The sequence below is a fragment of the Oculina patagonica genome, chromosome 7, assembly GCF_052425735.1.
Source record: "Oculina patagonica isolate OP01 chromosome 7, crgOcupat, whole genome shotgun sequence".
NCBI classification, from domain to species: domain Eukaryota; kingdom Metazoa; phylum Cnidaria; class Anthozoa; order Scleractinia; family Oculinidae; genus Oculina; species Oculina patagonica.
This window is the reverse complement of record NC_135764.1, coordinates 14,835,238-14,850,568: the sequence shown is the minus strand read 5'-3', so window position 1 is coordinate 14,850,568 and position 15,331 is coordinate 14,835,238. Positions and strand designations below refer to the sequence as shown.

At 38.0% G+C, this 15,331-nt stretch overlaps 1 protein-coding gene across 1 annotated transcript in view; it reads left to right on the top strand.

The window, feature by feature from the left end:
• Positions 1 to 1,217: 1,217 nt before the first annotated feature.
• Positions 1,218 to 15,331, top strand: part of LOC144661734 (rho GTPase-activating protein 21-B-like) — a 34,089-nt gene continuing 19,975 nt past the window's right edge. Inside the window, exons 1-7 of the mRNA XM_078522554.1 lie at positions 1,218 to 2,104; positions 6,422 to 6,583; positions 7,507 to 7,645; positions 10,319 to 10,397; positions 10,997 to 11,051; positions 11,549 to 12,946; positions 15,160 to 15,303. Of these exons, the coding sequence (XP_078378680.1) occupies positions 2,078 to 2,104; positions 6,422 to 6,583; positions 7,507 to 7,645; positions 10,319 to 10,397; positions 10,997 to 11,051; positions 11,549 to 12,946; positions 15,160 to 15,303 (2,004 nt within the window). The 5' untranslated portion in view covers positions 1,218 to 2,077. The remainder of the gene's footprint in view (positions 2,105 to 6,421; positions 6,584 to 7,506; positions 7,646 to 10,318; positions 10,398 to 10,996; positions 11,052 to 11,548; positions 12,947 to 15,159; positions 15,304 to 15,331) is intronic.

Below are 15,331 nucleotides of genomic sequence, written 5' to 3'. Positions count from 1 at the left end.
GGTCTTTTTAGATGGAGGTTCCTTTCATAATTTCTGACAGGGGCTGCCCCGTCACTTTTATTTTGGAATGTCAACCAAGCGCATGTAAAATCATTAGGACGGGGATAAGGAGCACCCAGATAAGTCGCGATATCGACTCGTTGGGGAGGTCACCAGACACATAACTTGTTCCATGCGTTCGGCGCAAAGAACGGCGAGCGAAAATAAAAAAAAAGACGGGATTTAGTCGGAGAGACGCGTCGAAGGAACGCATGTGACCTTTTTTTAACCAAAAGCTCAGTCATTCCGTATTTTTTTACGGATCTTTCGCTCCCTCGCCCCAAGCCCCTGGCAAATTTTATCGCTCGCCGTTTTTCGTGTGCATTTCGTATTCCGCGCCGCTCCCCAAGTAACCGAACACTGGAACAGGCTACCAGACAAACCGTGACTTGAACGGTGAAGGTTATCGAATATTAGAGACCGTTAATTCCATCCCGTACGTAGAACCAGGATCTTCCACAAGGGAAGTTCTCACTTCTTGCAGTCTTGTGAGCAGACCAGTGATCTACAAAGATTTAAGAAGTGATATGATCTAAGTTATGAAACGCGTCCCTAACTGCACTAAATATAACCTGTGCGTGGATCAATGACACTCAATGACCCCTCAATTTTCAAAGGCTTTTTAATTTTCAGGTCCTTTAATCTTTTAGCAAGAATTTTGTGCGCGCTGATAAGAGCTAAAAGTGGTGTCTCACTGGGGTGTGGCTCCAACCGCACCCGTGACGTATATAAATCCTCAATAAATCTCTACTCTTGAGCGATCCCAAAACAGAGCAGGAAGTAATTTTACAAGATTTAGATTGTATTTATCAGTGAGAAATTGCCTTACAAGTCCACAGGTTTCTAGTTAGAACACAAAAATAATGAAACGTTAAGGGTAAAATGTATAATTTTCTTATTCAGTTGTTAAAAATATGAATAAATATATCGCAGGCTATTTGCGGTGGCAATTAGAAAAATTTTTATCCTCGAAATTGATTGCTTATCTTATCTTAACCCACTTCCGGTGAGCCACATTTTGAATGACGTCGCGGTGTCATATTCCTAACAATGTTTTGATTTGACTAAGCGTCAAATGTCACGAAAAGTACCCAGTAATTCACGCCCGTTGGCTTTGTGTCGAAAATGCGAGGCACGGTCCCTTTTAAAAGCGGAACGCGTAATAAGTGGATTAAAAGAATGGAAGGAATAATCAAAATTTGATGAAATTTGACATCCGCGCCATCTTTTATTACTCCAGCCTCATTTCCAAGTCAGTCTGAAGGAAGGATCGGAATTTATGGTCACGTGACAGGTTATGCTCGGCGCTGGCAAAGCAAGAGGCCGAGAGAGATTAGTTGTTGAAATTGGAGGTTTTACTCCGCAAACTGCTGCCAGATTTAGCAAATTACAAGCCATTGACGGTTATACTCGGCTGCATTGCAGCTACTGGTTGTATCGGCGATTTGCAAGTGTGGAAGTTCACGTCGAATTATGGAGCATCCGTTCTGTGGAATGTTGTTTTGAGCGAGTCACTTGGCATCTCCTTCACGGGAAGCTTGGATGTGCTGCGTAAAACTCGGCTAAAACTGCCGGATGTGTTTGCTGGATGATTATATGTTGACGCCCATTACATCATTAGAACAGCCAGCTATCCGTCTTTCATTTTCCAGTTTATATTAATTGGAATTTACGAGCTCAAAGTGTGGTGTTTATCGTCGAAGATTCGAACAGCGCGTTTACAGTCGGCATGAGTCTAATATTATAGGAGTCTTTCTCAAGGTCAAACCCATTTTTACTCCTTCCAAGATCTGTGATTTGGTTAGCGGGACGGCATCGCCAGTCTGAATAGCTGATCATCTTAGAAGGGCTTCGAGTCATTTGTTACATTGGAATATAAACGAGTAATTACGAATTATCAACTACAGTAATTTATTTCGACGACTGCGGGACTTGCGGCTTGGTTTTGCTCCCACATCTTGTATAATTCTGCTCGGAGTTTATTTCTCCTTCGCTGGATCCTCAACATGGGTTAAATTTAGCCTTTGTACAGAAACATATGGCTTCTATTAGAGGGAACGTGGAGGTAAGTTATCTCAATGCTTCTGTTTTAAATAGAGGTTATGGGTTTTGTTGATCCAACCGGACAATCGCTTTTCTTAAACATTGAAATTTTTCCGGCGGGGGTTTGTGAAAATTCCATAGCGAATCATGTTTCCCTCGCGTGCAAGTTTTCACTCAGTTCCTAGCTGCTTTCAGTCGTTACTCTATTTCACATTGTGTATTTTTTTACGAACGGTAACCGAAGCTAACGTTGTTATTACACGATTCGTAAATTAAACTGGAAGACTTGTTTATGTTTGCGTTGACTGTGTTTCATGTCACAAAATGCCATACTTTGTAAACGCTACATTGTGGACAATTTTTCTCACGCGAAATATCGACGGGCCAACTATTCGCATCAAAGCAGGATTTAGCTTTATAGTGGCTATTTTTATGAGTAAACCGCCTTTATGTAATCCTCTTTTAACTGTGTGAAGTGTCAGTCTTACGGGAAGTAGCATTCTTGTGTGTGTGAATAGCATAGTTTTATTTGTAAGCTTTATATAAAATCGAACGTCTGGGATTCGACCATATTTGCTCAACCAGTTTGTGTTCTATTCGGGCACGTTCATATTTAGAACTTGCTTTGTTGTTATTTCAGGACACAATAGGTTCTAACTAAGTTATTTACGCTTATGTTGTGATTCTGTAGTATAAAAATTCACTACCGTCCGCTTTGTAATATTTCGTCCGCGTTCATGCAAGATAACTATCTCGATTCATTCTTTATCTTGTCGATTTTTTCCACAATCACCCGGTGTCTTTGTGTTTTGTTTAGCCTGATTCGAATGTGAAAGAAACGTTTAGGATCACATACGTGTACGCTGTTAAACATGGCGACCGTCACAATCCACGATCGCTTTTCTTTTGTTTGATGTCAAAATTTATTGTAATTTGGAAGAAGCACGATTTATTTTGCAAGAGTGCCCAAGTGGAAAAACAATCATTTCTTTTCATTTGAAGGTCAATTGTGTTTAATTTTTCAGTTTAAAATTCTGTTCATTAAACATGGCTCAGCAAAAGCTTTTATTGGAAATAAGTGAACTTTAACAGGTCTTTTCAAATTGTTGGTACAGAATGTAAATCAATTACGACCCTTGTTGATTATAAGTAAGATTATGAGTATTATATTAGGCGTGATTACTTCATGATGCTATGCTAGTTTTTTTGTAGTAGATCATTTTTTTTTTCTGTTCAAAATCATGGTTTTAACCTTTGGTTATATTATTATTTGTTTAAAACTTTGCTTATTGCTAAACAAAACTAGGATTTTTACATAACAGCTGCTGTGTGACAAAGCTTCAAAGTGCTGTGATGAAAAATGCAGTTTCAATTTGATATTGATTTGGACATCAATCTTGTAGCAAAATCAGTGCACTGTCGAGACAGCAGGGAAGAATAGAAAACAAAATTGTCTCTCGATTGTCTTGGGTTACTGCATATAGTAAATCTCAGTACAGAAGTGTTAAAATTATTTGTAGCTTGGCAAACGAAGAGTTTAGATAGTCAATGCACAATGTACATTTAGTTGTTTTTGTACAAGTTATCTACTGTCATATAAATTTATGGTTTATTATTATTGTTATTTGAAGTTTACATTACATCTGAGTTTACATATTTACATTTACTGGTACTTGAAGGAATTTGCAGTGGACCTCTTTAAGCTCAAATTATACAAGAATAATTAAGCATCTGAGTGGTTGAAGTACTGTATACCTCTCTACTTATCAAATCAGACAACCTACTCGTCTACTCAGTATATAAGGACTGTGGAAGTAACTGTACTTTAATGGTAGTCTACATGTAATACAGTATCCATAGGAAAAACCAGAGCTCAAAAAAAAAAAAAAAAATCAAAAATTCCCTCACAAGTAAGAAAAAGAATGATTACAAAATTACTGCCTAAGAGAAGACACTAAAAACTAGTATTGTGAAGGTCTTGTAAGTGATTTTAATATAACCATCCCATATCCAATATTTCTCCATGCCATACTTAAGGCACACAATGCTTTGACATTCTCCTTCCATCCATTTTGATTTGTTGCTAGAGCTCTGATAGTTGCCCACTGACACGCAGCTATTTGTCTTTTATCCTTGATCACTCTCCTGTTCCTTTTCTCCCCTCTGATCTCCACTCGAAGGCTACACCACACTGCTTCTCTCTGTCCTCCTTCCTTGTGCTTATGTAGTTTAGTCTTGTTTTTATTGCTGTTGGATCTGATAAAATAACAAGTGGCAATAACATACACTTAAAGTACATGTTTAGTTATAGCTGCCACATATTATGTATTTCACTGGCCATAAACTTACATGTATATCGAGAACTACAATAATGTATATCAGTAAATTGAAGGTAAAACCTTTTTCCAAGATGTTCTACGTGTAGATGATAGAAAGTAAAATTATTATTGCAGACGCTATAATTTTTTTTAAGAACACGTAAAAAAATTTGGCTTAGCCTGAGGATGATCTTATTTTAGCCCATGTCTTATACGTATTCTATTTCGTTCATGGGCTCTTATTCTGCAAGACATTTTGGCCAGATTTCAGGGTTTTATTTTTGTCAATGGTATGCAGTTATCAAATACACATGTACAATCTAATTTGTGTAGATTTTAATGAACGATGTTTGTCGACTTTTCAGGCTTTCTAATTAACAGTGCATTTCTTTAACTTATGTGCAAAAAACTAAATGTTAATCATTATTTAGCAAACCCAAATGAGTTTGACATGTTTTTTTAAAGAGGTTCAGTCAAAATAAACTTAGTTTACAGTGTATTATATGTTGCTCACATCCGCCTGTTATTGGTTATTGAGGTTATTGCTAATAGTTTAATCAGTTTTCAACCTTGGGCCCTAGCTAGGGGTCATAAACATTGTATGTTATCTCATTTACAAACTACAGGTTTATTATTATGTAATGAATATATATCCCCAATCCACAAGGTTACGATATGTAAATTTATTTAAATTTTAATAAACAAGTAACATCGGTTTGCTGGGGTTGACGCAATCATGAGGCAAGGCCACAACTCAAAGATGAGGATTCTTTACAGTAAATTGGATGGTTTACAGTAAATTGAATAATTACAAATGAAATTTGATTTTAAGGTAATATTATCGCTTTAATATAACTGTGATGGTCAAGTGGAAGAATGCGTTTGGTTTTCTATATTGGGCTGAAGGACTTCAAAAATGAATATAAAGCCTAATATAGAATGACGGTGTGGCATTTGTATATTGATCAGGTTTTCAAAGGAGCTTTGTCATGGATTTAACCAGATATTTGAACAACCAAAATTTACATTTGTGTCGTAGAAAACCTCAAAATAATGTCCATTTCTTTTAAAAAATTGCTATAATTATTAGAGCATTGAAAATGTTAACAAGCGTCTTGGGCTGCAGATGGCTAGGATGGAAATGAATTGCAACTTGAAAAATTTAGACTTAACTTTTTGAGTTGTTTTTGAGCGTCTTCCAAAAAAAAGTTGATATTTGTAGCCGTAGGTTGATTTCTATCTGCAAATTAAGGTTATATATGCATCTTCCTTTAGATTTTTAAAGATAATGTTGCACATGGGTTGAGTTGCCTACCACTAATTTAAGAACAGTTTAGACCAAAAATTTGCGAAATCCCTGTGATGTAGCCCCTTAATTTTACTGATGTGTTTAGAAGATTTCAAAGTTTAAAGTTTAAAAGTAGGGAAAAATGGCATAGAATAATTATATACTAGTACACTGTATTAACATATTAAGAAACAATGTCAGATAATTTTCCATGATCTCTAAGCAGGAGGGTGTGAGAGTTTTTCACCAAGCTTTCATGTCTTTGTAATTTCGTGGTTATCTTTTTTCTTGAAGTTTTTTCTGGATCTTTTCTTTTACAATGTAATATGTCAAGTACAGTAGGATGGCAAGCAGGAGTTTAATTAAACTTTTTTGCCCCACTAATAAAATTTTAATGGGTCACATAAATAGTTATTTAGGTTTGTTATCTTAAAAGTGAGACTATGTATACATGTATTTTATCACCAAACAACATAATTTATTTTATTCAGCTTGCTGATGAGTAGGATTACTTTAGCATAAACAACACTTTCAAGAGGTCACGTCCTCTCACACTAGACTGACTTGTCAAAAAATGCTCTTGAATACTGTGGGGTTTGAATGGTTTTGAATGGATTTTTGCAAGTTCACAATGGAGCATGCACATGTAAAGATTGTCATTCCTTTTTATTTTTGCTTGCAGTTGAATTAATACAACAAAACATGCATGTAAAATAACTCATTTTCTTTCCAGGAAAGTGAACTGGCTTGGCAGCAAAAGAAAGACATCGGAAATAGCCCAGGATTTCTTCCTCCTTCGAAGTTAATTAGTTTGCAGCGTCAAAGTAATGGCTTTGGATTCACTTTGCGGCATTTTGTTGTTTACCCTCCGGAGCTAATCAGGAAAACAAGCGAGGTTAGTATAAGGGGGATATGTGTTTAAATTACTCTCTGGGTACCAGTTGTTTCTTCTTACCTCAGTGGGGGAATTAACATTCAAATACACACCTGGCTAGGTTGTTCAAAGGATAGTTAACAACTATTCATCAAAGTGGAGGTGGCTAGTGGTGGATATTTACCGAGCCGCGAATATACTCAAACAGTGAGATAATATAGCCCTAAAGGATGACTTTTGACTAGTTTATTCCGTTAATGAGAACAGTTTTTGCGCGTGCGAGTTGCTCGGAGGTGAATAGCAAAGGATATCCAGAGTTTCAGTAGCCAATTAGCGCGTGCCAAAAACCCTATCCGCTGGTTGAGTATATACTTAATAACACTATCCACAGGATAATTGATAGATCACTATCCAGTGGATAGCATTCATTACGTAGTATGACCCTGCAAAAAATGCTGGTTAGGGCACGTTCATTTGGGAATATTCTGGAATAAGAACATATTCCGAGTTATATTCCGGCAAATATTTCTGCGAATGGGAGCAGAATAGCCAGAATAAAAATCCAAGTATTCTGGAATAGGAAGAGCAGCCAAACGAACTCTAACTTGCAGTATTCCAATTATTCTTATTCTGGATTGATCCCAAATGAACGCACCCTTAGCTTCACACACTTGAACATTGCTTGTGTTTGTGCGTGTATTTGCATTTGTGTTGTGCATGTTAACCAGGCTAAAGGTCATAAATAATAATAATAATGATGATGATGATGATAGCTTTATTTATACACGATAAATGAGAATAATATAATTGAGAATAATATTGTTAAGTGGTATCATTTTCAAATTTGCATTTTATAGCTTGTTTAACAACTGGCGAGAATCACCAATACAGTAGCTGCAATAAAATATGTCATAATTTGTTTTTGTTTTTTTTTTTCACTTTAGCCTGGTCCAGGACCAGGTGTCAATGGTCTTGACCACCATGTTGACGATCTTGAAAGACAAAAGGCAGAGCCCATGGACACTGTGTTTGTGCGGCAAGTGGCACCCAGTGGACCTGCCGACAGGGCGGGGCTCTCTACAGGTAACATTCTAACAAAGGATACTTTTTCTATTTTTGGTAAAGGGTATAAGAAAATTGCAAGCCACCTGCAGATAAATGAAATCATATCCTTACACCTCACACTAAAAATAATGTCTCTGTGTAGCTGTTGTTGGTTATATTGGTTTTCAGGTTAAACATTCAGCCACAAGATAACACTCTTATAGTCACTTAAAAGAACTTGAATTAGTTACGTTAAATGAGTTCAAATTATTTTATGTCATTGTAAAGGCCGATTAACAAGTTGTATGATTTTGTCGCATGCAACAAGCTGACAACACACCTATGACAGTCATAAGTGAGTTGTAGGTTTGAATTGTTGGCCTGTCGCAATCATGTTGCATGTTGCAAGCATGTTGCATGCGACAAAATTGTACCGTGTAAATCGGCCAGGTTCAACAGATTTATGTTGGTTGGAAACAGATTAAACCTTGATACCTACCACTTTCTTGTGCATTTGTGCTCAGTAATACACGAAGAAAGAAATGTGAGTTACTAGCAGTTATTATTGCAATTAAATGAGTGTAACAAGCTATAAGTCAAGGCGTAAGCGCAAGAAACGCACTTTGTGTTTTGGCCAAATTGAAAATTCTCACAAACAACTCCAAATTTCACACGCAAGTTCGTTTACGTGTGCTCAACACTGCCCTGTATTTAATTTTGCTGGTCTTTCCTTCGTTTTCGAAAAATAACACATGCAAAAAGACAAGGTTTTTGCTTGCGCGGCGTCTTTTGACTTTTCTTTTACAAACGATTAATAAAGGAAACCTTTTGTTTCTTAAGACGATGAAGTCAGCTAAATTTTTAGGGTTAAAGTCCTAGCCCTAACGCAAAAGGTAACCCCAAGGCCGTAGGGTCGGGATTAGAGTTTCAGATTAGGGTTACAGACTTAGCCCTAACGCAAAAGCCTAGCCCTAACGCAAAAAAAAAAAAAAAAAAGTTTAACACTAACCCCAAGGGATTAGGGAGTTAAGCCGTTTCAAGTTAAGTTTAGGATCAGAGTCAGCCTCAACCTTTTATAGATCGCGCTTTTAATGCAGTAAGCTTTCACGCCAGTTTGCTTGCAGCTAGCTTTTTCTGCAGTCTGTTTGCAGTTATCTAGTTTTTGTTGTTTCGGGCAAGACTATTCTACTCTGTTACCGTTACCGTTAGCTGTACTGAATTTGCCGAGGTGAAAGTGAAATAAAGACTGATTGTTGATTGAATACGTTTGCTCGTGTTGTCACATTATACTAGTTTTGCTTTCAGTTGAGTGCCGCCGGCTTGCTCTCACTTCTATCTCCACTCCTTACATCATCACACATCTACAAAATCCCGCGAAAACAAGATAAACTTATGAGGTTTTCGTTCGCACGAATCGATAGATTCATTGATGAATATTTAATGAGACACAGAAAATATTTTGCGAAGGGAAGGTGTCCTGGGGAACATATAAAGAATTTTTTAAAGTCTAAAACCAGGTCACTTCTCGGCAACTTTGTCGCGGCAGCACCCAAGCGGATCCTGCAAAACTCGCGTTGACGAAGTTCCCGGCAAGAAACCTCTTGTTTTAGACTCTCTATGCCGCCAAGCTCAAAACTACCTCGGTTTGTGCAACGTTTTTTCCGAAGCGCTAAACAGCGCTGTTGTACAAAACAAAGGCAGAAACATCACTCAGTTCTTCGAGCGATGCTGTAAACTTACGGGTATTCAGACTTAATGATGTCCTTCAACCACCTGGCAGCAGCACTTACGCTAAAACTAACCAAAGGCTTCAAATGATTTTCAGGAACAAACGGCCATTTTTTTTTTCTCTTTCCTCTCACGTGACGCCTATCAGGTGACATCGCGTCACAATGTGTTCAGTCCAGTCCTTTTCTTAAAGCGAATCCTCAAAATGGTGGATAGGAACTAAAATCATGGCTCTGACACGTTTTTCAACCTCCCCGGACAGTTAAATAACGCTAGAAGGAAAGATTTGCACGCGATGTGTCAAAAAACTCATGCTGCTGGCTGACGGTGGAGAACGTAAGCTTTGCAAAACGCCTTTGTTCTTTGCATACGTAATTTCTAAAAAACGAAGCTAGATTCAGCGAATTTGAATACAGATCAATGTTAAGCACACGTAAACGAACTTGCATGCGAAATTTGGAGTTGTTTGTGACATTTTTTTAATTTGGCCAAAACACAAAGTGCGTTTCTTGCGCTTAGGCCTTCAAGTAGTGTTTATTTCTCTTTGGGATAGTGACGTACACGTATGTTATTTTCTTATTGTTATTGCAGATGTTGTATCGTAGTGTACAACAAAATTGTAAATAAATACAAAAGGCAACATAATATAACAAAAAATAGTGCCTCTGTAATAATAATAATAATAATAATAATAATAATAATAATAATAATAATAATAATAATAATCAACTTTATTTATAGAGGGTGAACACATAACAGTAAAAAACTGACAAACCAGTGGCCCTCATGTATAATGTAATGTTATGTATTAAGTGTTTTTATCATAGTATTGTAAGTCAAGTGATTTGTGTAATTAATGTAATTAAGTTGAGTAATCTAGTTAGCGATGTAATGTAATTACAATAAAAGAAATTTTAAATAACGTGACTTGTGGCACATTATCCACAAATTATTCCTTAGTTCTTTTTGTTTTTCTCTTTTCAGGGGACCAAATTGTTTCTGTTAATGGCAATCCAGTAATGGGAAAGTCCTATTCACAAGTAATTGAGCTTATTCAATCAAGGTAAAAAGAAGGAATCACTAGCACTCTATTAAAGCATTTTTTTTTTGGCTAAAGACACCCACAAAGGTATACGGCAACCTTAATTAGGCAAGCAATTTTTAGTTTGTCTAATAAATTGTCTGTGGTTAAATAAGGGCAAACAGACGGATTATTTATCCAGACCAACTATCTTTGACTTCTTCCTTTTAATTTGCTTTACAGGGTTCGTATGCGTCTTGAAATCCTTGAATTTCAGGAGTTCGATTTCAAGGCCTTGAAAGTACTTGAAATTGGTTTTCGGTCCTTGAAAGTCCTTGATTTTTTTATTGAACATCAAAAGGCTTCAAGAAATGAGAAGACCGCCAAAATAAGCGATTTTTTTAGTTCTTCAGCAAACACATCAACGGCACAACAGACTGGAAATTGTTGGTTTGAGGTAAATTTAATAAAAAAAGGAAATTGAAATTTCCAAGAAGGGTCCTTGAAAGTCCTTGAAAAGTCCTTGAATCTTTGGCTTTAAAAAGTGTACGAACCCTGGCTTTAGCATTTAGAAAAATAAAAACTAGCTGGTATTCACTTATTGGCACCAACTAATGATTATAAAATCCTTTGTCTTTTAGCCAAGAGCTGCTAGAGTTAGGTATCATTCCAAAAGAAGACTGTGTCCTGCAAATGGTGAGTAGAGAAAGTGCATGATTGTTATACTCTAATTAGGTACACTGAAATGATTATAAAATATATTCTAACTTACCTTTATTAACACAAAAAGGTTTCATCAGGAGCTAAGTTTTAGTCAAATTTTCATCTCTAAGTCTCTCTAAATTTAATTCTAAAGTCTATCGTTCAGTTCCATTTTCTTTTGCAAGGCTAAGAAAGTCTTATACTTGCAAAAAGTCACTGAAATTTTGCAATTCCCAAATATATGTTGTGGTTCATTTTTTATTTTGTTTAAAATTTTTCAAACCAGTTTGATTTTTATTTTTCATTGTCTTATGTCCATAATCATAATCTGAAACAAAGGGAAATAAAAATCAAACTAGTTTGATAAATTTTAACCAAAGATAAAATTAAACCACAACATATACCAGTGGGTACCTCTTTGGGGTGGGGTAAAAAAATGACTCTGCATTGTCACTCAAGTGATCTGTATTTTTTATTTCTATTTTATTTAGGTTACTCCCCCACTCACGATTCCTCCAAGCATTTCTGTTAGTTCCCATGAGATCAGCCAATCCCCTCCGCCAGTCAAACCTAAGCCCATGTTTAGAAGACGCTCAAGCCAAGACAGTCCAGCAAGAGTTATGTCCACAGTGACTATAAACCCTGCAAACTCGTATCACTTAAAATTGTCAGACAAAGCATCTCAGAGTTCAGTAGCCCATGGCAATGATACTTCCACCCCAGTTGTTACGCTAAGGCGTGGCTCTGTGGACAGAACTGCTATGGAAAACAGGAGTTTTGTTATCACCTCTGAGAGTGTGGATTATAACAGCAATTTGAAGTCGAGAAGTTCAAGCACTTTGGAAAGTAGTGCTATAAACCCCTCTCGCATGGATGGATCTTATTTCATGGCTGCAACTGATTCTACGGGAAGACCACTTGCGCTTCGCTTTGAGAAAGGTTCAAAAATGGGTAACACACTGACAGTATTGGAAGATTCCAGAACAAAAAGTCGTTCTCATTCTCTTCCGGCAGTAGAGCTGCAAGGGCTTGGTGAGCGAAACAGAACCAGTAGTAATATATCTGATGTGGGTAAAGGCTATTCCATGAACTTAAATGATGGATATGCATCAAATGATATGGATCATGGTTCTGTTAGTATCCCACCATTCATGCTGTCGGCACCTAGGACTGTAGCCTCAGATAGTCCCTCAACAACGTACATGAACACCAGCCCAGACATGGGTTCTCGCCAGCCTGTGGCTGCTGATCCAGGCTACAAGAAAGCACGACCATCATATGAGGACACTACATCTTACCTATCTAGAATAATTGGTTCCCACATGAACAAGGATCGTCAGGGAGGATTAAAATCGTCAACTGTGGGAACGACACTGTTGGAAAGCAAAGAAGAACAGCCTCATAGACAAAGTGGTGGTAGTGAAAGATGGCTGCCTTCAGATTCAAATGCTGAAATGTACAAAGATGCAGACTCTCCACATCCAGCAAAAGTGCCACGTCAAAGCGAGGACCATGTGAAACAAGGCGCATATTCTAGCCAAGTGTCTGTGTTCCCAAACAAACACTCTTTTGATGAAATGACTTTCACAACAACAATTGGACCCACTACATCTGAAGGAGAATCTTCTGTAGTAAACAAACAAGGCAGTCCAAAGCCGCGGCGTGTGTCATACCTGATGGCGACCTCTCGAGGGACCTCATCTCCGTCAGACCAGAAAGTCTGGTCAACTGCTCCTCAAGGCAAGAAGTCTGGAAAATCATCATTGTTTGAGGCATTTTCCACCATGCTACAGCCAGTAATGGTACATGTTTCATCTGGAATGGAGCTTTGTGAAGATGTCAACGGAGATGAGGGAATGGAGATACCTGCCAATGAACAGGAGGATGAGGTATGTTCAGTCCAATAATTACCCTTTGATTGACAAGGTCACATTATTATGGTTTATTATATCTCTCAGATAGTATGCATACTGTAGTGTTACAGTCTGTACTTTACAGTACTGTAATGATTCAATTAAGTGCCCTCCTTCCACTAAGCGCCCCTTTCCGAATAAGCGCCCCTTTTCCGATAAGCACCCATATTCTAATAAGCGCCCCCATTCTTGTAAACTCATAAACATTCACGGTACCATACATGCATATTTCAGGGATCCATATTCGTTTTTTCTCCAAGTCGTCAGCCGGGCAAGTATGCAAGATGACATACTTGCCCTGGCAAAATTTTACTTGCCCGTTCAAAAGTGAAGAATGGCGACCGTACAACAAGTAAATGAAAAGTTGACTTTTTTGTTATTATCACATGTACCGGTATGTAACACTGTGTATACATGAAATATACAAGACAACGAATCTGTTATAATAAAGTTTGATTCACAAGTATTTGTTAATGAGACTCTTTACTTGTCTACCTTGGCTGCCGGCTTACAAATTTCACAAAACATCACGCCCCCAAGCGGCTTGTGATGTTGACAGAAGCGTATGATGGGGGCACAAATGAAAGCCAGGGCCTCTTCGACTGCCACAACGGAAGAAAAGAACGCTTTTGCTCTTCTTTTCTTCTTCTCATTGCTTTTTCTTCTTTGCTGGCGGTGCCACATCAAGATATCGGCAAATTTTGATCAAAACATCAGCTGATGCGATCGCCTCGTGTTTTCGCGGATGCAGCTGCAGTACAAAATATCAGCGGTTGACAGCTTGAAAATTGAGCCTGCAATGATTTCATTGATGGAAAATACCGCATCAGCCAAGATGGTGGCCAAAATTATGATTTTATCGCAACAGAAAGTTGCAAATTATTTTCTGTTTTCGAAAAGTTATGAATGGATGACAAGTGGTCAGAACGCAAGTAACTCATAATTAATAATTGTTTTTTTTTTTTTCATTAAGTCAAACTTAAGTCGTCCAGCGGACGAGTTTATGTAATCGTTTGGTCGTCCATACGATTTTTTAGTCGTCTCGGACGACCGGACGACTGGGAATATGGATCCCTGATATTTAAATTCTTTACTGCTAAAATAAACAATTCTTTTAAAAGAAACTGAACTTTGAACAATTTGTTACTGTTACAGTTTCTGTTATTGTGAGTTATTGTAATATTTAAAAAAGGTTTGCTTCGAACATTTGTTTGTTTCTCAAAAAAACTAAATACGTGCCCTGTCCTGAATAAGCTGCCCTGTCTGGAATAATTTGGGAGGCGCGGTGGCCTAATGGTTAGCGCGCTCGACTCCGAGTCGAACGGCCCGGGTTCGAGGCCTGGCCAGGGCGCTGCGTTGGGTTCTTGGGCAAGACACTCTACTCTCACAGTGCTTCTCTCCACCCAGGTGTATATTAAATGTGTACCGGCGAATTTACTTCTGGGGGGTAACCCTGCAATGGACTAGCATCCCATCCAGGGGGGAGTAGCAATACTCCTAGTCGCTTAATGCTACGGAAACCGGGATAAGCTCCGGCTGTATGAGCCTCATGGCTCGGACACAGACTTTACCTTGAGGTGCCAAAAGTAAATAAGCACCCTGGGCACTAAATCGAATCATTACGGTATGTAGGAGGTGGGGTGGGCTAATGGTTATCGTACTGGATTCGAGATCAAATGGTTCGAATTTGAGTCCAGGCCAGGATCACTGGGTTGTGTTTTGTACGGAAGACAGAGTGCCTCTCTCCACCCAGGTGTATGATGGGTACTGGCACATTTAACCCTGGAATGAAGTAGAAGGAGTAGAAATACTTTCTTGGTTGCATTAGAGCGATTTTTGTATGAGTGTCGTAAAACCAAAACCAAAGTTATTACCTTGGCCAATCACAAAGGAGGCAGACAAAACAGTGAACCAATCAAAATAGGAAGGAAATACATGTAGTCGATGCGAAGCGCTGGAAAACGTGTGTGATCAAGTCACGATTGATTTTAGTTTTACTACTGACTGGCTCAGAAACACTTAGCATAGTTATGCAAAACCAGAGCAAACGCTAATTACTTTCGACGCTCACCTGAAAATCACTTTTCGGGATAAGAAAAGTTTGACTAACATTTGCCTGTTGTTATTGGATGATTTATTTGTGTACACTTAGAGTTCTTTTTACCATTTTCTCATCATGTGTCCTACAGGTATTTTCAGGCACAACTGTAGAAAAGTCTTCCACTGAAACTACAGTACAGCGGACAAACAGACGCATCTCATATGTGATGGCGACTTCATCTCCCTCATCACCCAGACATGAAGCATCCCTGGAGGCAACAAAAGAGGAAGAGGTAAAATTTTATGCTGTGTTTGTGCTGT